This window comes from Neophocaena asiaeorientalis, unplaced genomic scaffold, assembly GCF_003031525.2.
Source record: "Neophocaena asiaeorientalis asiaeorientalis breed wild unplaced genomic scaffold, Neophocaena_asiaeorientalis_V1.1 scaffold721, whole genome shotgun sequence".
In the NCBI taxonomy this organism is placed as follows: domain Eukaryota; kingdom Metazoa; phylum Chordata; class Mammalia; order Artiodactyla; family Phocoenidae; genus Neophocaena; species Neophocaena asiaeorientalis.
Window position 1 is genome coordinate 1,030,480 of NW_020175365.1, and position 24,244 is coordinate 1,054,723.

The 24,244-nt window shown below is 40.6% G+C and overlaps 1 protein-coding gene across 1 annotated transcript in view; it reads right to left on the reverse strand.

Moving 5' to 3' along the window:
- MYO3B (myosin IIIB) overlaps nucleotides 1-24,244 on the reverse strand; it is a 397,699-nt gene that overhangs the window by 118,541 nt on the left and 254,914 nt on the right. The window contains exons 27-29 of the mRNA XM_024765704.1: nucleotides 10,877-10,988; nucleotides 9,784-9,946; nucleotides 8,370-8,450 (exon numbers count right to left, since the gene is read on the reverse strand). Coding sequence (XP_024621472.1) covers nucleotides 8,370-8,450; nucleotides 9,784-9,946; nucleotides 10,877-10,988 — 356 coding nt within the window. The remainder of the gene's footprint in view (nucleotides 1-8,369; nucleotides 8,451-9,783; nucleotides 9,947-10,876; nucleotides 10,989-24,244) is intronic.

Genomic DNA, 24,244 nt, shown 5'->3' on the forward strand with positions numbered 1-24,244 from the left:
ATAATCGCAGGAACTGGAAACAAGTGTCCTTTAGCTGGTAAATGGACACAACTGTGGTACATCCACAGACCAGAATTCAGCTCAGCAATGAAAAAGAACAAACTACTGATAAATGTAACAACACTGATGACTCTCAAAAGCATTATGATAAGTGAAAGAAGCCAGACTCAAATATCTACATACTGTATGACTCCATTTATATGACATTTTGGAACATGTAAAATTACAGGGACAGGAAAACCATTAGTGATCACCAGAAGCTGGGGGTGGGGAAGGGATGGACGACAGAAGGGGCATGAGGGAACTTTTGGAAACGTTCCTTTTCTTGATTGTGGAGGGGGTTACCTGACTATATGTGTTCACCCAATTTTATCAAACTGAGTTTTACTCTGTATAAATTATACCTCAATAAATCTGACTTGCAAAAAGTCACCAGAATTTTTAAAAAATAAAAGGATAAGTCCTCCTTATCCTCAAACTGGATTGTTCCTGGACAGCAGGATGCAATTGCTTTCTAACCCACGTGGAGGAAGAGAGTCTGGTGAGGAAAGCCTTGCTGTTGACGAGGGACCCTTCACAATCGTTTGCATCACTGACCATAGCTGGTTTTGACACTAAGCACTTGGCTCAAAGTCTATGAAATGAGCAGGCTCTGGTTGCTTGTACATCTCACCCGTCACAACTTTATTGATGAGAATGGCTACCAGCTGTCACCTCTGCCTCTGCCTCTGTGCTGGGTGATTCAGACTTCATGGCCACAGCAAATCAAGCCGTGATCCTGCAATGGCTCTTCATGTTGGGGTTTGAACTCTTGGCCAAATGGCTGTCGCTCAGTTGTTATGTTGCCAATCACCCGTCACTGTGGGTTAAATGTGACAGGCTCACCAACATCTTCCAACTCTTCAGACATCTGAAAGGCGACTTGCTTTCCACGCCAGCAAGTCTGGGTGATGTTTAACTCCTGGATTTTAGAATTTCTGACTTCTGGAAGGAGGTGAGGAGGAGACTTGTTATTTTACAGAACAAGTTGCAGAAGGGCCTCAAATCCCTGAGTGGGAAAAATGATGTCAGGAGCACACCACCTAAGTCGGAACAATTTTGAGGTCACTGAAAAATGTATCCACACAAATGAACCAAGCTCTCGGCGTGATGGAGAGTAGCTCTTGATAAAAACAAAACCACCTGAAATCTTTCACATGCTATTGTTGTATTTTAATTTTTCCCTGTCAGATAAGCAAGACATAAGTTAAGATTTGGAAAATTCTTTTATAAAGGCTTTATTGTAACTGTATTTGAGATTTGACAGGTACTATTTTTTTCTTCTCCAAAAGTGAGAGAAATAGTTTCATCTTTTTGAAGTTATAACATTATTATTCTAATCATAGAAGAGTATTTCACAGACAATTTTTTGTCCCCCTCAAGTTAAGTTCATACTTAGGAAGGGGGAACAGAGAGGAAACTAACATTTACTGAATATCTGCCATGTGCCGGGTCCCATGCAGCATGCTTTGTGTATATTATCCGCTATCATCTTCACAACAGTCCTGAGAATTAGACCTTAATAAGCCTCACTTTATAGCTAAGGAAACTAAGGCTCAGAAGTTAAGTAATTTCCCCCAAACCATATGACAAATGGTGGTATAGCCAGGATTTGAAGTCAGTAGTTCTGACTCCAAAGTCCACATGCTTAGGATGGTATATAAAACTCTCCCCAAAGTTTTGACTGGTACTCTATGTCCAAGTGCCATACCCAAGATGGAAACCATCTAGTAGAGCATGTTCTACTAGGAAGAGCATTGGGTAAAGACTCAGAAGAGGGCTCTGATACCAGTCATTAGGCTCACGTAACACATAAGGGGAGACAACTTATGTAGACTCTCTGTGCTTCTGTTTCATCTATTTAGGGGGAAACAAAATCTGCCTTTGTACACACAGGAGTCTTTTGAGGAAAAAAGCCTGATAATTCTTGCCATAGCACAGTTAATTTTTCCCCTGAATGTTTCTTTACTGTAACTTGGATAGAGCCCAATAACTAATAAGGGTTAGAAAACGTGATACCACATTTTATGATTCTATGTGAAAAAACATGAAAAGACATAAAGGCGACTCGAGTGTGTTTTTGACACCATTATTAACCAATTATTACTGATCATAAAGTTGCTGCTTCACTCAATGTTGAGGTGGTAAGGATACCATTTTGGGCACTGCCTTTTTGCAGCCAGATTCTAGAGCTCTACATGAGGTCCATAAAGGAGGAAGCGATTCCAAACTGAAGAGGTTCTATCCATGGGCTTGCTCTGAAATTTAATCTTGAGTCCTGGGGTGCCAACTGCTGCACCAAAGTTTCATCTTGAGCATTTCCATGCCATGTCAGTATGATATCGGGCACAAGTGGACGTCAAACACACTTTGGCTTTGCAGCTTCTTCTCTGTGCATTAGGTGAATAGTACCCTGCCCTCTGCGTGTTTAATTCTAACATAGGCAATACTTTGATTCCATAGCAAAGGACATGCCTTTGCATCACAGGTTATTTTTCATGGCAAGAATTCTACTGCTTGTGCCCCTTGAGGTTTGGCAGATCCCATTTCTCGACAGAAACCTTGAAGCTACGGCCAGGCCTCCTCTCCGCTATAAACCGCTTTCTTGAAGCCATGCTTCCGGGGCTCCCTGTATGTCCTGACCCTGCTCACAGACAACGCACATTTCCCCAAAGTAAATCACAATGCTCGTCCCCCCAAACATTTTCCCCTCCAAAACGTTATGCCTGTGGCTGTCAGACACCAGCCACAGACCTTTATCTACAGAGAGTTAGAGAAAGCCAGACAGTGCAAGTGGACTCAGCAGGACCCTTGTGTAAGCCTGAAGGGCACCCTGCCTTTGGTTAAGCAGAGCTTTAGAAGACAGTGGAGCTAGCGTGAGCTGACAGTTCACCTCAAGCTCAGATGCTCCAGTTAATTCTTTCCCCTAGATGCTGCTTTACTGTTGTGTGGAAATGGCCTAAAACACCAGAAAAGGACAGGCAGCTGGCTCCTGCCAAGAAGAGTTCGCAATCTGTCTTCTCTCACATTTTGAGGGGTTATACTTTTTTGTGCAAGATGACCAGGAATCTTTCTAAGAGATAGAAACGGAGTGAGCAAAGAAACATTGGAATAGAGGTAGAATGACAAATAGAGATGCATAAAGGAGTGACAAAGGGCAGCTTGTTTTCCTTCTGTCTGTTCAAAGTGGACCTTTTCTCTCGATGGTACATTCGCTTGACTTTCCTCTATTGTTGGGCTTGCGATCAACAACCTGCTTATGCACAGATTCGACAGACTGAAAAATATCTACCTAATTATTTTCACCTTCAAGAAGCAGGGGCCATTCTCAGTGTATATCCTCAGCTATAATTTATAATGATTTTGACTCTCTGGAGTTTTACACAACTCCCTTCCATTGAACGTTGACATAATATAGAGGACCTGATTATACAAACAGCATCCATTTGAGGGAGAGAATGTTTTTTAGCCCTCTGTATTGAAGATGGAAAATTTGAGGCCCCAAATGAAATCCTATTGCTCATCTTGGTAGTAGCTCCAACATAAAGCAGGTACTTAAACAGTAGTTGAATAAGTGAATGAAAGAAAGAAATTTCCGAATTTAAAATATAGTTGTCCTGCGCACCTAGGGGTATTTCTGGAAATCTCGTTCTAGGAAATTATTGTAACCACCTAGTCATTGCCAACCCACCAAAATGCTAAAGGAACCAGCCTTTCAAAGTTAGAAAAGACCAGGAGGAGGCCTTACCCTGAGAGAGATTGAAAAGTTCAGGCAGTTTTAAACACTAAAATCTTGGTTCCAACGTGAGGTAGGGGTCAGGTTTCTATAAGAAGTTAACCTGGAGGAGGGGCAGAGCCTGTCTGGATTCTCTGCTTGCTTTCCTCTCCGGAAGCTGCATTTAAAGCAACTCTCATTGGCTGGAGTCACATGATGCGCTGCCCAGAGGTTCCAGCTGCAGCTGGTTTAAAATGCCTGCTCACAGGCTCAAGGAAGAGGCCCCCTCAGCCTCCGCACGGTTGAGGCTGCCGCTCCAAAAAGCACTCCCCCCAAAGGGCATCAGAGGGAGAAACGGCCATAGATTTTAGTGCTGTTATCTCCTGGAGGACCGAGGAGGGGAGTAAGTAGGAAGCTGACCAGAGGACAGAGAGAAAGAGAAAATGACAATTTCCACAGCACTGAAGCAATTAGATGAAAAAGTGCTATCAACCAATGGGTTCTTCCTGCTCCAGGGGTGGCTGCGGGGGACAGGCGGGAAGGGAGGCTGGAAAAGCCAGCTCCTCCTGGAAACACTCTTTGCAGTTCCTTCCCAGCCGCTAGGGCTCCACTGTCACCTACTTGAGGCTTTTCCCCTGTGACATGGGGAGCCCAGCACTTTCCTCTCACTTAAAAAAAGATTTTGAATTAGAGGGGCAATTTTTTTTAAATTGTGCTTTCAAAAACTTAAAAGACTGAGACACTGTAGATATTTTTTTAAATTCCCTGCAGGCTGTTTGTTTTGATAGTATTTACTGAGGAAGGTATGCAATTTTAGTTGACAAAATCTAGTAATATCCACTTTCTGAAACTTAAGAATTCATTAAAAAAATAATAGGTTAGTTAGATGACTAATAAGGACCTACTATATAGCACAGAGAACTCTACTCAATACTGTCGGATGACCTATATGGGAAAAGAATCTAAAAAAGAGTGGACATATGTATATGTATAACCGATTCACTTTGCTGTACACCTGAAACTAACACAACATTGTAAATCAACTGTACTCCAATAAAAATTAAAAAAAATAAACACTAGAAACTCGGGAAAAAAAAACAGATTAGTGATGGGATGACATACAACTATTAGTTTTTACTTAGAATACCCCATGTATCTGAACACTAATAGGTGCTCAATTATTTTTCTGATTAAAAAAGTACATGTTTTTAATTCTTTGGTGTTTAAAGGAGTGTGTTTTCCTATGGTAAGAGCCTATTATCAGCATTAATCAATAATAAAAACACAATAAAGCATGCCACTTCTCACCAAGGTGACAATCAAAGTGGTTTCCCTCCCCGCCAAAAAAAGAAACTGATAAAGGATACTTTTGCCCAGGTCCCCAGCTAGCTCTCTCCCTGCGACCCCACATCTCACAAAGGCCCTTTATTGCCGGCATAATGTTCTGCGCACAGGAAACGTGTGCGCATGTGCCAGGCGTGTTTTTCCGTTTGTTTTCTCTTCCAGCATTGCTCCCTGGCTGGTGAACAGTTTCGGGCCCACAGAGATCTCGAGACCACCAGCTCATGTATTTGAAAGGCATCTGTTTATTTTGAAAATGCAAATGTGGCCTACCTCAAAGACTGACAGGCAAGAAAAGACCCACGGAGCAAAGGGAGAGGTTTCCAATCTGGAGCCCTGTCCTTCCCTGTATCACACCCAGATCACTAGCTGTCAGAACCACTTAACAAGCTCCAGGAATCTGAGTGAAGGGCCCACAATTCAAATGAGAAGGCTCATCTCTCTCAAGACTAGCTAGGCAGATCGCTCCCCACCTGCTTCAAAGTACTGATGAGGTCACTTCCAAAAGGACCCTGGGCCTTTGAGATGGTGGCTCCTAGGCCGAGGACTGCCTGGAGGAGGGCCCTGGTGTAACAGGGACACCGGCCTCCTAACAACAGCAGCCCGGTCCTGGGGACGGATTCCTGGAGAAAGCCCGGGAAGGTTAATACCTCGACTTTGATCTCTGTCAAGGCATACCAGCAAGAATTAATTTACATTTCAGATGAAAAAGGTTGACAGCATGAAAAGGCATCTTGTTTCTGGTATGTGAATGTGCCGTAATAGATCGGGAATTCTGAAAGGAAGTTCTGAGGAAGCTAAAGGGATAAGCCGCGCGGCTGCTTTTATTGGGAAGGAGATGAAAGGAAAACAAATTTCAATATGTGCTGCTCTGTAGCAACATGTAGGCCAAATGCTTCCTAAATTTCAAGGGCTGTTCTTTTAAAACTATATAACATAGCTCAGCAACATGATTAAAAAAAAAAAAAAAAAAAAAGACTATCGGCCAGAACTTGAAATATAAACAAACACATAGCACAGAATCTAAATTTCAAATGAAATGATTTGTTGAAAAAAATAATAAATTACAGAATAACCTTAGAAAATATCCAGAAACGGTTACGTTATGATAACATCCCTAAGCCACTTCTGCAGGCTTCAAAAGTAAGAGCACCCCTATGTTTGAGGCTTGTTCTACTTGAAATGTCTTAGTGGCACGAAGAAGAGCTTGGAATGAGAGGATTAGGCTTTGGGAAGAGCACACCCCGAAACGGAGACTTTGGAATGAGTTGCTTTGCTTTTTAGATCAACACATTGCCTTTGACTCTAAAGATAAGGAAAACATTCTCAAGTAAAAGTAAACTGCCCATAAAATTGCAAATGTTGTTACCCTATCTAAGTATCTTTACCACTAACACTGAACCAGCACCTCAGTTCCTGTCCATGGTGTTGGCTGAAGGGCAAAGTGATGCTGCCTGCTTTTGCTCTGGCTGAAACACTCTCCTGCCAAGAGGGCAAGGTGGCGTGAGTACCACCCTCAATGACTACATGTCTGCCTAAGCCCCTGCGGACTCAGAAGCTCCCGATGCCACTTGATAAGCAGGAACGATGGCTGCCAGGCTAAGAAGGGGGGTGCTTGCAAGGCTAAAGGAAAAAAAGAAACAACAAGAGGGAGCTCCTTAAAGAAGTGTGTTCTCTGTGGTCCCATGAAACAAAAGTACCCTCCCATGGTACCTATCCCATAGGTGCTGCAGTGAAGAGATGAAATCCTGACTGTCCTGATGTGATGAGGCTGCCCACTTGTCTGTTTTTATGCAGTGTTCACTTGGCAATAACAGAGTGCAAACAGGGAGCCCTCTAAAGATGATTTTCAGAGAGAGAAAATTTGATTTACTATCCCACATACTTTATTTATGATCAGTGGCTCAACAATATATAAGCTCAAAGTTTATATCTGAAAATGTATGTTGGGCTTTGGGCCAAACGGCAAGATCAGTCCAGCATCCTCTCTTAATGGCGGGGGCAGGGGTGGGGAGTACTGTGTGTGTGTGTGTGTGTGTGTGTGCGCACGCGTGTGTGTGTGTGTGTGTGTGTTGGGCAGTGGGGAGGTAGAGAAAAAAATGCACTTTGAGTTGTCTTTCTTAAGCTGCAACTAGAATTGCATCCTTCTTCCTGATGCTTTGAAGTTGTAGAGCTTAGAATTCCTAGGGGATGGTGTTAAAAGTTACACATTTGGATTTAAATGACACCCCTTCCTCCCAGATATTCTGGTTTTGAATGAAGTCGTCAGGTCTTTACCGGGCCAGAGAGTTCTGAGGAGTGTCCCTGGAGCCAGGCTCTGGGCAGGGACCTCCTCGAAAATGTTGCAGCTGTTTTATTTAAACGTTTGCTTCATGCGTGGCAGTATCTGAAACCCTCTCCCTCTCCCTGCTGCTGAGTCCACTGGACTGGCCACTTCTCTCTCATTCTGTCTCCGATTTCTTGTGCTCTAGGAGCTCCTGGTGTGCCCTGTGGCCTGCTTCTTCCAGAGCCTCAGTTAGTCACATGCAGCTCCAAATGACAGAGGGAGCTGGGCCTCGCAGCCACCGTGGGTACTGCCATTCGCAGAAGAGCAGAATGACCTGGGAGCCAGGCACCAGAGCTCGAGGTGCTCAGGCAGCCACAAGCTGAGCCACAGTGCCCTCACCCTGTAGGGCCCAAAGGACTGCCTTAGCCACATACAGGTCTGGGTGTGGGAAACTCAGTTAGCCAGGAAAGTCCCTGAGCTGTTCCTATCTCTGTGATACCAAGAGACTGGTCAAGCATATAATCAGAGAATTCCAAGGTTGGAAGACGTCTTTTAGACCCTTTTAGCCAATGCTCTTGTTCACAGACGAGGGATGGGTGACTCCAAGAGGGAAAGGGATTTGTTCAGTTGGCAGTATGCAAAGTGGAATCTATCCAAACTGCCTGTGAACGAATTCTCGCTCTGTCACTGACTAGCTGTATGATCATGGACAAGTTACTTCACTTCTCTGTGCCTCATTTTCCCTCTCTTGTATTCCACAAAATTTGGAATACAAGGGTACCTACTTGGAGCATCCTTAGCCAAGTATGGCATGCAGCCAATTCTCACAATTATCACATGGGGGGTGTGTGTGTGCATCAGAACAAGCACTAGAACCCTCCCTCACTAGAACTCTTGACTCCTATTCCAGTGCTCCTGAATTATTAACGTTTCAGCTTTTTGAAACTCATATGAACTTAATCACAGAATATTTCCAAGTGGACACTATGAAAATGATGTTTTAATTACCTGCTTGAATATGAACAGCAGACTCTCTCCTTCTGTTGCTTATTTTCTTAAATTTCCTCCGAGCATCATATCCTCTCCAGGCTAAAAATATAAAACCATGTGCTAGGAATGACATTAATTTAAGAATGTGCCAGAGAATTGATATAAGCTGTTTTCCCTCCAATCTATTACCCCTCTCCTCCTCCCTCCTACTTTCTCACTGAACAAAATAAGCAGAGCTAAGTGAGTGATGGTGGGGAAGAGGGGCCTCTCTGTACTCTCAGCTTGGCCTCCGAGATGCTTCTTGATAAGGAGTTATTTTGGTTCAGGCAGTGAGTTTCCAGAACCCTCTGGATTCCACTTATGAATCACTTGGGACCCCTATCTAGGTGAGGTGGGTCCCTGTCATTCCAATCCATGGAGGAAGCTCTGTCTTCAGGACTTGGGGGGTGGGAGAGGACTGGAATAGCCCAACCCACTCCATATTTTTTATTGGGAGGAAGGAATAAACATGAAAGTTGAAGGAGAGAAAAATAAATAATAATGATTAGTAGCATCACAGTTACATTTGGTGAGGGAGGACTATGTGCAGAACTGTGCTCAGGGAGGGAATGCATGTGATAGGAAGGGAAAAGGCATGGGAAATGGATGCAGAAACGAAGAGAAAGGAAAAGGGAACCTGGGGGCAGGGGGCAGGGTGTTAAGTTCTTCAGACAGAGAACCAGGGCATTGAGCCGCTACCAGGAGCATGACCAGCTCTCCTTTTTGTTCTTGCCCTGAGCACCACAGCTCTCCAGTCGCTGAGTGAGGTCATGAAGTCCGGAGGGGACGTTATGATGCTGGGTTATGAGAACACAAAGGAATTCATCTACTGTGTTCAAGACCTGGGGCTTTCACAACCACTCGAGATAGCACAGGAACTCAAATGCTGTTTGTAGCACAAATGACACACGTGTATGTAAAGAGGCATTGACTGGGCTGGGCGTATGACAGAGCCTAGTGATTTGTTCCCTTGGTTTACAAGCTCTGTCTGGGGTAGAAAAGCCTCATGGACGTGGCAGTAGCAATTCTGATGTTGAAAACCTGGTAATGGACCTGAAGTGTATATGATGCGGTTAATCTGGGAGCTGAGGCACACGTCTGTGTGATTTGGGTATTACAACCATCCACTGCTACCGCCTCTATCTTGCCTCAGCTAGGGATGGCTTGTTTGCTTACCTGGAGGTTAGGGACCATGGTGGTCTTGCTCACGGCTATATCCCCAGGACCTAGCACAAGGTTTGGCCTGCAGTAGATACTCGATAAATATTTGCTGAAGCCAGGAAGAAAGGAAAGAAGAAGGAAGGAACGGAGGGAGAAGAAGGAACCACCAAGAAGAGCAATAGGAGAGTGGCCTCAAGTACTTAATGAAATGCCAAGATTCAGGACCGTTTACCTGACTGGATGGCAACGGCCCCCTTCTCTCTCTTCTCTCTGACTCTTTTGTATCTCCTGGCTCCAAGCCACCCCTTGACATAGGCCTGCAGCACGGCCACTCTGCCTATGACTTCCCGCAGTAGCAAATTTAACTGCTCAACATGGTAATACTTGAGAAAAACCTGAAATGAGACATCAGTTTTAGCATTACGTGTGGGCTCCCAAACAGAAATTCACTCTGCTCCAACATATTCTTAATGTAAATATTAAAAGCATCATCTAAATAAAGTTTACAGTGGCTTGATTTATGCTAACATTACTGACTTCTTGGAAGCAAATACAATTCCCCTTCTAAGGTTGAGCCTATGTGGGACTATTGATATAAACAGACGATGAAGTTAAGAGGGTTTTGGGAGATCCTAAATGTTCTCTAGGCCAGCCTCAGTTTTGCCATGAGTTCCATTTTCTCAGCTTGATCTCTTTCTCCACAGCTCTGATGGAGGTGCTAACCAACAAAACTGACCCTCGGCCAACAGAAGTTCAGAGGGATTGGGGCCTGGATGACCCACAGTGATCTAATTATTTCTGCTGAGGGGCAGCAGTGTTGCCATCCACACTCAGGTGAAGGCTGGCTTTGTAGGGCAATTCAGAACGGACCATGAAAACCTGGGAGCCTGCAGGGACATGATGTTCCCCTGAATGAAAAGCTAGACATGATGAGACTACTAATCAGAGTGGGCAGGAAATATCACGCGTCTAAAACAAATGCACAAAACTATAAAAGATACTCATTGTCATTCGTATAATTTGTGTATTTGCCTGCGGTGCTGGAATAAGCAGCATTGAAAAAGGGACATTTAAAAATGAGCTCAAAGATCTCATTCTAGAAATGCTAAATGGTTCTCACTACATGCAGAACAGGAGGCAAACTCTCCTCCTCTGGTCACTGAGGTCCTGGGACTCCTGACCCAAGACCGGCAAAAATCACTGTTAGCTTGGGGTCTTGTCTGCTAAGCTACACAATTTACAGAGCTATTCAAATCACTGATAAGAGACAAAGGTTCACAGCAGAGCAACTCAAGTGACAATCTAAACAACAAAGAAAGAACTACCTTTGTTTTTCCCAGCAGCCAGTGATCTAATCTGGACTTTTCCAAGATAGCAACACAGCTCTCTTTGCTAGCAAGAGGTGTTTGATGTGCTCTGAATGCCAAATAATAATACCTACAAAATAAAAGAGTGAAATAAAGCATTTTTAGTCACCATTTGATCCAGTATAGTAGAATTACTCTGGGCCCATTGACATATCTTGTTTTTTAATATCAAATATTTCTTGAGCATCAGTAATAGTGTACTAGGTAGTGGAATATATACAATTCATGCTTATTGGCTCTTACCTACTTTCATATTTTCTGCTATGTGTATTTTCCTTTTAATATTGCTTTGTAATTCATATTCAATACATACTTGGCATCTTTTGCATGCAAAATCAAAGTATCTAATCCTTTAAAAAACTGAAATTTAGACAGCTCTCCTAGTAAAAGTCATCATTTTAAATGTTAGTATTACTACTATAAAAATAATTTGTCATCTCATTGTATAAAATTTGACTCTGCTTTGAAAATCCCATCTGAAGCAATATGTAGATAGCAAAAATGATCATAGCCTAATATGACTAATTTTGTCTGTTAAGCTACATGTCTCTCTCAAGGTAAAAAGTTGGCGTGTTTTCTTGAGACAATCACCAAAACCACATTTGTCTTCCTAAATTACTCATTTTAATGAAATTCCATACTTCCAGATGAAAGAGTTTCTGGGTAGATTCAAAGAACACCATCAAAAGTGTTTTTCTCTCCTTTTCTTTCTTCTCCATATATATATATATATATATATATATATATGTATGTGTGTGTGTGTATATGTCCATATATATGTCTATGTCTATGTCTATGCATATATATGTATATAATGTTGAATACATCCTTTAGAAAACTTTACCTTAGTTTTTCTTTTAAAAACTTTTAAGGATCTTTCCTCTGCTCTTTGCTGCCATCTATAATTAAATTCAACTGCTTGGAAGTTTAAAAATAAACTTAATTTCCTTGTCAGAGGATTTTCCTGTCATTCCTCAGAAAGGGTGATCTGTTATTTTAGAATTGCTTTAAAATATAGAGTTGTTTTTACTTTTTAAGAAAATCACCAAAACATAAAATATGTCCTTTCCTCCTGCCAAATATTCCCACGTCTTTCTGTTTATGGAAAAATAAACACACCCGATTAACACTTGAGCCATTTAAATTTATCTTAGTGCTACAAGACTGTTTCACAAGTTAGGATTGAATGCTGAATTTGCTGAAAACATTTGCATTCAGAGATCCTGGGAATGATTCCAAGGCTCTGGGTCTCTGTTTCCACCTTTGAGGAGGAGGCGCAGTGCTCTCTCAGAGGCCCTGAATGGTGGCCAGGACCACGCTAGGTCATTTGGCCAAGCCCAGGAACCTGCTCGCAGCAGTTGTCTTCTGGAGCTAAGCGGGAGGAGGGACAGCCAGGAGTCAGGCTTAGGTCTGGGCAGTTCGTGGCATCAGCACAATTCTTTAGCCTAGTTTCTTCAGTCTAGTTTCTCCAGGACTGTAGTTTCAGTCATGGCTTCTTGGATTTGGATTTGACCAAAGCAAAAAGATTGTGTCCTAGAGTGCATGGGGTTGGTGGGAATAGATGGCAAATCTATAGGGGTGAATGTATTGGGAAAGCTGAAGTACAGATAGCTTAAGATGTAAAAGTCAGTGGTAACACCAGGACTTCCTACTCTCTTTCCTTTAGGCCTGGCCGTTTAGAACATGGGCTCCCTTGGCTTTAATCAGCCAGGCTTGCTCAGGATGACTGCTCAACACTACTGGTGATGAAGTATTTGGAGAGAATCTAACGAATGACCAGCACTGTGCAAGATATAAGAAGACTGCAAGATATGTTCTAGCTCTCCATTCAAGTATTTATACTTGTTTTTTGAGCAACTGTGGATGCTTCTTAGCAATTTCTAATTTCTAAATAAGCAGAATGTATCTTGAACTGACATAAATACTAGAAATTAACTTTGATTTTTGACTCTTCAACCCAAATCTTTTAATTTATTATGGTGATAACATTCATATCTGGCTTAGTTCAGAAAGAGATGGGTAACAGTTATTGCAAAGATGTGAAGGTTTCAAAAACTATTGAGGAAACATGTAAGTGATATGCTTACAGGAATCATGTCAGAGAAAATACACTGTGCTTCCTCCACAGAGTAATGCTGTATTCTAGCAGATACCATGGCGGGGGGTGTGGGTGGGGGAGGAATTTGGCTGAGCTTCTGTGTGCTTCAATATAAGGGCAAAATTGAATGGCACCAAGATAAAAGATCTGCCAGCAAGGGGACATCTTTTGGAGAAGATCCATTCCATCCCCTTCTTGAAGCAGCTTGATGAGTTAAACAAGCAGGAGATATGCAACAGCAAAATAATACATGTAAAGATTTGTCTTGAGGGTCTGGGCACTTGAGAGCATTGTAAAGACCAGTTCTGCTCTGAGCTGTCTCTGATTGGAGTTTGAGCCCTGAGTTAAGAATGAGAAAGTCTCTGTTTCTAACCGTAGGTAACTCACTTACCTCTCTGTACTTGAATTCTCATAGGTGGCAATGGGAACCAAATAAGTGGTTCTTAACTCCTTTTTTTTGATGTGGGGGCAAGACTCTGTGAAAATCTGGTAAAAGCTATACACGTTCTTTCTTAGAAAGATGCTCTTGACACAACACATTGCACACAATGCCAAGGAGTCCACATAGCTCCTGTTGGCCCTCCAAGGACCTAAGAGCTCTTCTCTCCTTCAGAACTCTATGGCAAGTGTTAAATTTCCCAAGGCCTCATCTTTTTTTAAGAATTTTTTTTAAAATTATTATTATTATTTTGGCCATGCTGTGTGGCTTGTGGGATCTTAGTTCCCCAACCAGGGATTGAACCCAGGCCCACTGCAGTGAAAGCACGGAGTCCTAACCACTGGACTGCCAGGGAATTCCCACATTATTGTTTATTAATAAAACACATTTCTGTTCTTGATCTGGTGGTAGATGTGGGTAGTGTGTTCATTTTGTAATCATCCATTGACTGGATAAGACCTCATCTTATTTTTTTTTTTTTTGCGGTACACGGGCCTCTCACTGCTGTGGCCTCTCCCGTTGCGGAGCACAGGCTCCGGACGCGCAGGCTCAGCGGCCATGGCTCACGGGCCCAGCCACTCCGCGGCATGTGGGATCCTCCCGGACCGGGGCACGAACCCATGTCCCCTGCATCGGCAGGCAGACTCTCAACCACTGCGCCACCAGGGAAGCCCAGACCTCATCTTATTAAATCACATAAGCTATTAAAATAGTAAATATCCAGTTGAAAAATATCTCTATTCAAAATGTTATTTAATTTTCTGCCTAAAATGTCTTGTTGTATGGAATGCAGACTTTTCAAGGAAAAGTTTTAAAATACAACAGGCAAAGCGGTTTGTAAAGTGCTAGTAAAAGCAATAGGCAACTAGAGACACATCCTTCTTCACTTAAACGCTAGAATCATAAACTGGAAGGATCTGTATGATCCTAGGATATACTAGTTTTCTACTGCTACATAACAAATTTAATGGCCTAAAAAGTAGACGTTTATCATCTCATAGTTTGTGAGGGTCAGGAATTTAGGAGCAGCTTATCTGCCAATTCTGGCTCAGGGTCTTTCATGAGATTACAGTCAAGATGTCGGCCAAGGGTGCAGTCATCTAAAGGCTTGACTAAGGCTGGAGGATCTATTTTCAAGATGGTGCAGCCACAAGGCTAAGGGTAGAAAGCCTTAGTTCCTTACTGGCTATTGTCAGGATGCCTCTCAGTTCCTTGGCACATGGGCCTCTCCAGAGGACTATTTGAGTTACCTTCATAACATAGAACATGGTTTCCACCAGAACAAGGGATCCCAGAGAGAGAGCAAGAAGGAATTTGCAATGCCATTTATGACCGAGGCTTAGAAGTGATACATCATCACTTCTTCCATATTCTTCTATTCATTAGAAGCAAGTCACTAAGTCCAGACTGCGTACAATGAGAGAGAATTTAAGTTCTACCTCTCAAAGGGAGGAGTATCAAGTGATATGTGGACATATCTTTAAACCACCACAAAGAATCTCTCTAGATCATCAAGTCTTACCAAAAAATGCACAATATAAAGATAAAATAAGTTAAAAGTAAAAGAAGAAGATATACCATGCTAACACCAGTCAAATTAAAACTGCACTGGCTATATTAATACCAAACAAAGTAGATTTCAAAGCAAAAATATATTACCAGGGATAAAGAAGTTTATTTCATAGTTATAAAGAGGTCAATTCAACAGAAGAACCTAAAAATTTGAAGCATTTTTGCACTTAAAAAAAAGCTTGAAAATACATGAACCTAAAAGTGTTAATACTGCAAAGAGAAATAAACAAATACACAATTATAGTCAGAGAATTCAATACCCTCTTCCAATAATTGATAGAACAAGTAGGCAAAAAAAAAAGAATCAAGGATATAGAAGGTATGAACAACCAACTTAACCTAATGGACATTTCTAGAAAATTCCAGCCAACAATACCAGAATACATATTCTTTTCAATTACATACGAAACATTTACCGCAATAGGCCATATTCTGGGCCATAAAACATGACTTAATAAATTAAAAATATTCAAGTCACGCAAGGTATGTTGTCTGACCAGAGTGGAATTAGATTAGAAATTAACAAGAAGGTATCTGGAAAATTGCCAAATATTTATGAACCGACTTCTAAATAGGCCATATAACAAAGAAGAAATCAAAAGAGAAATTGAATTTGATCCAATGAAAATGAAAACACAACCTGTCAAAATTTGTGGGAGATTGCTAACTAAAGTAGTACTTAGAAATGTATACCATGAAACACCTATAATAGAAAAAAAGAATGGTCTCAAATACATGATCTCAACCTCCACCATAAATTGGGGAAAAAAGAGCAAATTAAACCCAAAGTAAGCAGAAGAAAGGAAATAATAAAGATCATAGTGAAAAATCATTGAAATAGAAAAGAGACAATGAATGAAATTAAAAGCTGTTCTTTGAGAAGGTTAATAAAATTGATAAGCCTCTAGCCATACAGATCAGGAAAAGGAAAGGAAAAGGAAGGGAAGGGAAGGGAGGGGAAAGGAAGGGAAGAAAAGAAAACAAAGGTATGACATTAGTGATATTCTATAGATTCTATGGATATTAGAAGTATAAGGGAATATTACAAACAACTTTATGCCATGTTAACAAGCTAGAAGAGAAAAAGCATATTATCTTAATAAATGAGGGAAAGGATTTGACAATATCCAACACTATTTTTTAAAAAACAAAAATTTTCAATAGGCTCATACTAAAAGGGGATTTCCTCAACCTGAAAAAATAAACTATCTATGACGAACCTACAGCTAACACCATATTCAATGGTGGAAGCCTGAATGCTATCCCCCTATGCTATCCCCCTAAGCTTAGGAACAAGTCATGTAGGTGCACTATCACCACTTCTATTCAACACTGAAGAGGTTCTAGCCACCGCAAACAAGAAATAAAAAGCATCTATATAAGAATGGAATAAGTAGAATTGTCTTAATTTGAAGACGACACAATTGTCTGTGTAGAAAAGCCAATGAAATCTACAAAACAAAAAATACCCCTACCAGAGCTAATAAGTGAATTTAGTAATATTATAGGTTAAAGATCAATATACAAAAATTATTGTATTTCTCTATACTAGCAACAAACAATTGAAAATTGAAATAACAATATCATTTATAACATTTAAAAATGTAAAATACATAGGGATAAATCTGACAATAAATACACAAGACCTGTGCACTGAAAATTATAAAACATTGGTTAAGAAAAATGAAAGAAGACCTAAATAGATGGAGAGACATACTACGTTTCTGGGTCAGAAGAATTAATATTGTTAATATTTGCGTAAAGCAGGTTACCCTCCATAATGCAGTGAGCCTCAACCAAGCAGTTGAAAGCCTTAAGAGAAAAGTCTATGGTCCCTGAAAAGAAAGGAACTTTATCACCACACTGCCTTTGGACACAAGACTACAACATCAACTCCTGCTGGAATTTCCAGTCTCACAGCCTTCCCTGCAGATTTCTGACTTGCCAGCCTCCACAATCACATGAGCCAATTCCTTAAAATAAATCAATTTCTCTGAGAGCGAGAGAGAGCGAAAGAGAGAGAGAGAGATCTACATCTATACCTATATCTGTACATATAAATACATACACACAAACACATCCTATTGGTCCATTTCTCTGGAGAACCCTAATACAGTTCCAGTTCCCCTTTGCTGTTATTTAAGCACAGAGTAAAGACAGAGCCAACCCTGGTGATAAACTGCTTACAATGTCACTAATGGTAGAGGCAAGTCTTGTGCAAAACCATGAGTTTGTAGAAGGTTGTTTTTTGATAACTTCCTTTCCTCTCTCTCACTTCTCCCTTTGTCACTGAACTTCCCAAGTTTCCCACAGATGTTGGGTTTGTGTACTGTACACTGGGGGTCCAGGACATCCAAATCCAGCTGTTCCTCCTCATGTTTTCACAAACAGATCTTCCCTGTCCTATGTCAAAACTCTCTGTGCCTGGGCATTGTTGCAGGGCCATCTGTGCAGGGGATTAGCTGGCTCATCTAATAAACATTTGGATCCCGAAGGGAATTTAGAGTCATCAATAAAAATTCTTACTTTGTTTAGAGGAGAAAGCCTGAGAGAAAGCCAGAGAGCCAGAGCAACTGGCTCAAGGTCACAAACTTAGTAAGAAGAGCTGAGACTTCCCCAGGTCTTCTAATCCCAAATTCAGGCCTCTTTACACTCATCAAACCTACGTCTACTCTTAGCTCTTAGTGTATACATCTGATGTATTGTATATACTGGGTAGTATCTTTGACTCTCTAACAGGTACCTTTGATCCTCCAGCAATTTCCAGCTAACTGGAGTGTCTACAGTGATCTGGAATATTGGGCTTTTGACTTAGGAGAAGTGTTGATTTCCTACATCTGAACGTCAGCTGTCAGGCCCTCCTTGACACATGTGTGAGAGATCCAAACAATACTCTACTTGCACTAGTGTATCAGTAAGGTGTTGGTGTTTCAATGGAAAACAACAGACATTGTCTTTAGCGTACCCTCTAGGGTTATCAGATTCTAGCCCCATTCATCTTCTTTGAGCTATTTTGCAATTCTTTCTAAATTGTAGGTGACTGATAGATACATAAATTCTGTCCATTCTGGTGATGATTTTAATCGACTTCCTCTCCACTGTGGAAAAATCAGTTTTGTCTCTATTCACAATTCATCTCAACATTCCTTTACTTCATATAAGCCTCTGCTACTTTGACTTTTCCTTTGAACCAATTATTACATCTGCTTGGTTCCCTCATACCATGTGAATAAATTAAATTCCTTAAACACATTCATCTTTACATCTGTATGTAAGTCATGATTTTACCTTCTTCTGAAAATTATCTTTAAACAAGAGAAAGAAAGAAATTGAAAAATTCAGGCTATGGAGGTTTGACCCAAAGGAGCACAAACACATGGGCAGGTGGAAGCAGGAAGTCCTCACACTTAGGTAGACCCGGTGCTACCAAGCAGTCTAAAAGTCTAGTGTGCTCAGAAACACTGCCACTCTTCTACTTATAACCTTTGAAGTGGAAATATTGGTTAGTGTAATATGTTCATGTCAGAGTTTACCAAAAAAGTTAAGCTGTTTTCCAAAGCAATCATGCCAATTTATAGCCTCACCAGTGGAGTATGAGAGTCCTGCTTCCCTCTATCCATGGCAACCCTAGGAATTGTCAGACACACCGATTACTGCCAAAGTAGGTGTAAAGTGGTATTTAATTGTGGTTTTAATTTGCATTTCCTTAATTAGATGTGGCTGAACTTCCCTTTTGTTTTCAGCAAAGTCTTCTGACAATGACGTCCTCCGACAATGGACAATATATAGTACAATGAATTTAATTCCTCTACTTTTTCCTAATGATTACCCATACTCCTGGAAGGGGAAAGGAAAAGAAGAGAGAGAGAACCAAGAGGTATTTATTTTAGGTAAAAATTGTATTAGCATTGGAGATTGCTTACATTTTTGTAATGTCTGACATTTTAAATTTGTGCCTCTTACCTTAGTTATTCTACTCCCGCATTTTTATGTTGTTTGGGAAGGATCTGCCTCCTTTAAAGATGTTTTTGAAATCCCAACCTATAATGAATGAGCTCTGCTTTGATTCATCCCTCCAGTTTGAGTTTTGCACTCAAACACATGCAAAACATCTATACCTCTAAATGGAGATGTGCACGGACCTAAGTCAATAGTGAGACTTTTAAAAAAAGGTTAATTATACATTTTTATTTTCCTTTTTTTAAAAAAGAAAACAACAACCTTAAGCAAAGAACTTCCTTTAGGATGGATCATTCATTCTGTACAGTTTTAGGGCTCTGATATAACCATGCTGTTCCCATTCATCACTTTCTAAATTAAATTGACTTTTCATCCCCACTCTACTCATTTGTTTATTAAATAAAACTTCATTTAGGACCTATTAATGTGCCAGATACTGATGGAAGTGCTGGAATGACATGAGTGAGCAAGGCAGACAATTTCCCCACCCTCATAAAGCTTACATTCTAGTGGCGGAGACAAACGTTAAACAAGTACATAAAGGACAGCATGTTGAGTAGGGACAAGTGCTATGAAGAATAACAAATCAGGGTAGAGGGGGTTAATGAGTATATTTGGGGGTGTATTTTGGCAGGCAGCCTTTACCAGCTGGGATGGTGAGGGAACTCAAGCCACATTATCTGAGAACTGGTGGAGACATTGAGGGCATTGAACTTAAGAGACAAAAATACTTAACAGGGTCTTGTACGGGAGGGGAAAGTTTTCTTTGACTCTCTTAGGGTCCTTCCCTGTCTGGGTCTGAGAATTAGACTTTCACAGACAGATTTACAGAAGAAAAGCACACAAATTTATTCAATATAAGTTTTATGTGACACAGGAGCCTTCATAAGGAAATGAAGACCCAAACAAATGATTAAACTTGAGTGTTTTTTACTAGGTGTGACGAAGGGTAGAGAGCTGTGGAAATGTGAGATAAACAAGGAGTTTGAGCTAAGTATAGTAAACTGGGGGAAACTGAACAAGGCCTGTTTATTCAGATTCCTCTCTGTGTCCCTTTGTCTTCAGAGATGAGGATGCTCCTTTCCTCTAGGTGTTCGGAGGGCACCATTCATAAGACAGTTTTTTTTTTTTTTTTACAGGTACTCAAATATGTCTCAAATTTTAATAATATCCTCCATACATACATTTACTTACTACTGAAAATTGAAATAGCACATCAAAAATTTTTATTACAATTCAAATTTTTGAAAACCAGAAAATTTAGTTAATACACCTTGCTCTAATTATGCTCTAGCCAAACTACCCAATGTTTTCTTTACATTCCTTCCACACAAGTTAATTTGTTTCAAATTCTTGATATTGGATTTCATCTTACTGACTTCACGCTTCTAAAACAGGCAATACTTGAGACCTATTAGCGCTTCTTTGTCTCAAATCAAGAAGTGGAACTAAAGTATATTCAAGTTATTCAAATGCAAACTATCAATATATAGATTCCTTATAAGTTACCTGGATCAAGACAGAAAAGAGATGCAAGAAAGAAACACATCACAGAACTTATAGGTTATCAAAATATTGGTACAAAGTCTCTCCTAGAGTAGCTTTCCCAAGCTGCTTCATAATGATCCTAAAGTTATTAGCAAGGAAAAAACAGTACACGAATAAAATTTATGGCTCAATCGACTCTGTGTCATAATTATTCTCCGTGATAGTATCCTCAGAAGGATCTCTATGATACACGCTATAATGACAGCTACATCTAAATCTTTCCATGTTTGACTAAGTCTCAACTTCCTTCTGCCAAGGTTCTCTTTGAGTCAGAGGAAATTGGTTGCCCTAGTGGTATTTAATAACTTGAATCATCCTTTCTATCCTTTCTTCCCAAGCAGTTAACAATGTCCTCACTCCTCTCCTCCTATAGAGTATGCCTTCACCAAGTCTCTGTCCACCCTGTTGAGGTGGATATTCTGGTAGAAGGGAAGGGAATTTGGTACTAGGGTTGAGAGTCAAGTTATGAAGGTTCTTTATTAACACTTCAGAGACAGGTTGAGAGGCAGCTGGAACTTCCTGGGAATTTTCTTCGATGGACACCCGAGGAGACTCCAGGGTTCAGGTTGGGTTAAACTCTGATGAGTCCATTGGAAGTCTAGTCACAGCTTGAAGTTCCTTTGGGTTCCAGGGGAAGGTGATGCTTAAGACTCTCAAACTGCTACAAAGTAACAAGGAAGAACTATAGATCCGAGAAAGAGTGAGAAAAATCCAAACTCCCGACTAACTGTGGTGAGAGAAAAATCTCACACAGGACAGTTTTATGGCCTGCTTCATGGAAGGTCAGAAAGTCCTTCCTACACACGTCATTTCTCAAATTCCTTCAGTTTGAAATATTCAATATGCCAAGGTGTCATATTTTGGGGTAGTGTGTCCTGAACATAGTTAGTCTCTTAAACTGTCATGTGCAGACCACTTGCATCAGATCCACCTGGAGATTTCATAAAAGATGTGGATTCCTGGGTCACACTCCAGACACAGAATCAGAATCTCTGTGGTCAGGGCTCAAGAATCTATATTTTAACAAGCTCCTATGGTGATTTTGATGCACTGTAGAGGTTGAGAACCACTGACTGAGGGGAACATAATAGCTGACTGCCATCAAGTGGAGAAGGGAGCTGATTTGTTGTCTGAAGCCCAGAGGGTAGAACTGGGATGAATGTACAGGAGTTTCTGAAGGTTGGTTTTGGTCAAGGTTAGGAAGGACTTGGCTGTGATCAAACATCTGAAACATGGAATGAGCTGCCTCAGGAGCCAGAGAGTAAATTCTTAGACTCAGAGCTGTTCAATAGGAATCAGACTGACAAGGTCAAGCAGGTTGCCAAAGAAATTCTAGTTTTAGCTAGGTAGTTGAATTGGATGACCTTTTAAGATTCCTTCCAACAAAGATGCCATGCTGACATGTCCCTTGGCCTGAATAATTACTTCTGTGATTTTAAAACTGATGTTTATCATTAACCCAGTACTGTTACTATCACAAATCTTGGGTGATTGTTATTACATTTGGGTAAGTTGGAAGTCTCCTACAGCAGCATCACCTGGAAACTTGCACAGACACCTCCCTGCTGAATCAGAGACTCTGAGGGCAGGGCTCAGCAATCTGTGTTTGAACAGATTAGCCCCCCAGGATAGTCTCATGTGTGAGAAAGTTGAAAAACCACTGTCTTAGACAAACGGAATCCCACAGAAGTGAAGTGACTTGTCTACAGTGATCCAGTCTATCTCAGGAAAGAAACTGGCTCCCATGTCTCTCTGTCATCCTTTTTCTTTGTTAGGTCCAAATGACTTTCTGGAGCACATCATTTTCCCTTGGAAAGGGCAACTGTTCAAAATCTACCCTCAAGAAATTCTCACACATGTTTAATATTTAGGATTGTTTATTGAGCCTTGCTGGCAAACAGTTGGACACAATGTCAATATCCACCAGGAGAGGGATGGCTAAATAAATATCACAGGTTTCAATGAGGGAGTTAAAAGGGATCTGTTACAGCTATGGAACAACATGGATTTATCTCTAATACATATTGTTAAATAGGAAAGCAAGCTGCCAAATGGTATAAAATGTGTGATTCAAGCTGAAAATTTAGGGTTTCCCTTTCTCAATCTCTCTCTCTCTCTCTCTCTCTCTCTCTCTCTCTCCCCCGCTGTGTGTGTGTGTCTGTATTCTGAAAGGATAAAACTACCCCAAAAATAATAGTGGATACTCTAGAGAGGGGCCGTGATGGGGATGCTGGGAAATGGAATTAGGGATGCAGAAAGAAAGACTTTAGCCTAACGTATAATATTTTAAAATTTTAGAGGAAATGGTATTCATACATTATTTTTGCAATTTGAAAATTAATTTCAAACATTAAGTAAAAATTGTTATGGTTTAATTACGATGGGCCCAAATCCTGGTCAAAGAATCCTGTATACTAGTTTGATTAATATCTCCTGCATCGAAGTAGAAATATCCCCAATCGTGTGAAGAGTAGCAATCCTTTCCCTATTTAAAAATATCCCTTGAGGGACCCTATATCTGTATCAGTGACCACCCAGATTGTCTACTCAGACACCTGAAATACAGGACAATTATCTGAACAATTAAATCCATATAAATAATTTTCTCTTATGTAGATAATGGAGGGAACTGAGCTATTTTGGCTTGGATAATTTGATAATTACCACCAATTGCCCATTTCCCTTCAGTGTGTATAAAAATCCAGATTTAGTTTATTAACTTCTTTCTCATATTTACCATAGGGCCTTTTATTTTAATTTTTTTTTCCCTTCATGTTTGGCCTTTAATAAAGACAGAACAGCTGGCCACCATCTGCTACCAAAAAAAAAAAAAGTCATTATATCCGTTATATCCTTAAGAAGACTCTTCAAATTTGGACCTTGGGATAAAAAGTCACGTTGATCTATGCTATTAGATTGTGGAAGTCCTGAGATTGTAAATTCTAATTCCGTAGTGTTCACTACAGCACTTGGCACACACAATAGGTGCTTAATAAATGTTTCTGATGCTGTTGCTGCCTCCTCATATGCTCTAAATGGGAGACTTTCTGAAGAAGAAAAACAGAATTAGAGATTTGAGGCGAGTTTATTCACAAATTAATTTGTAATAGAAAGTTAAGCTTTAAACTGATCATTCTATTTCACAACTAGTAAAATTATGAATGTATTTTTTTCTGCCTGAATTCTACAGATTGATTTTGCAATGAATATTTGGATGTGTTCAACTGTGTCATTTATGTATTTTGCGGATGGGCTATGAAATCAGATTGACTCTCATTTCATATCCTAAGTCTACTACAGACTATCTGTGTGACTTTAACCAGTTTCCTCATTTGTAAAAGTGGAATAATTTTATCTATTTGGGGGTCTAGTGCCAGTAGTAAGTGAGATGTATATGTAAAGCACTAACATGAAGCCTGCCTTAAGCAGATGGTCAATAAATGCTCTTCTCTCCTTTCTTCTCTTCCTTTCTTTGACAAAAATTTATTTTTCTCTTCCCCAACCCAAACGTCTATGAAAAATCAGCTAGCAATTTTTCCTCTGAGTCATCCCTAAACCATGGTTTTCAGGGTTGGGCAGCTATGCACTGTAAAGTGAATAGAACATGCTAGAACAGGAATGATAAGAGGTCAACTGTGGGTCAGCTGATGGACTGGGCAGCGGTTTCTTAGAGCACCATATTGGAGGGAATTCCAAAGCCCCATCTGGG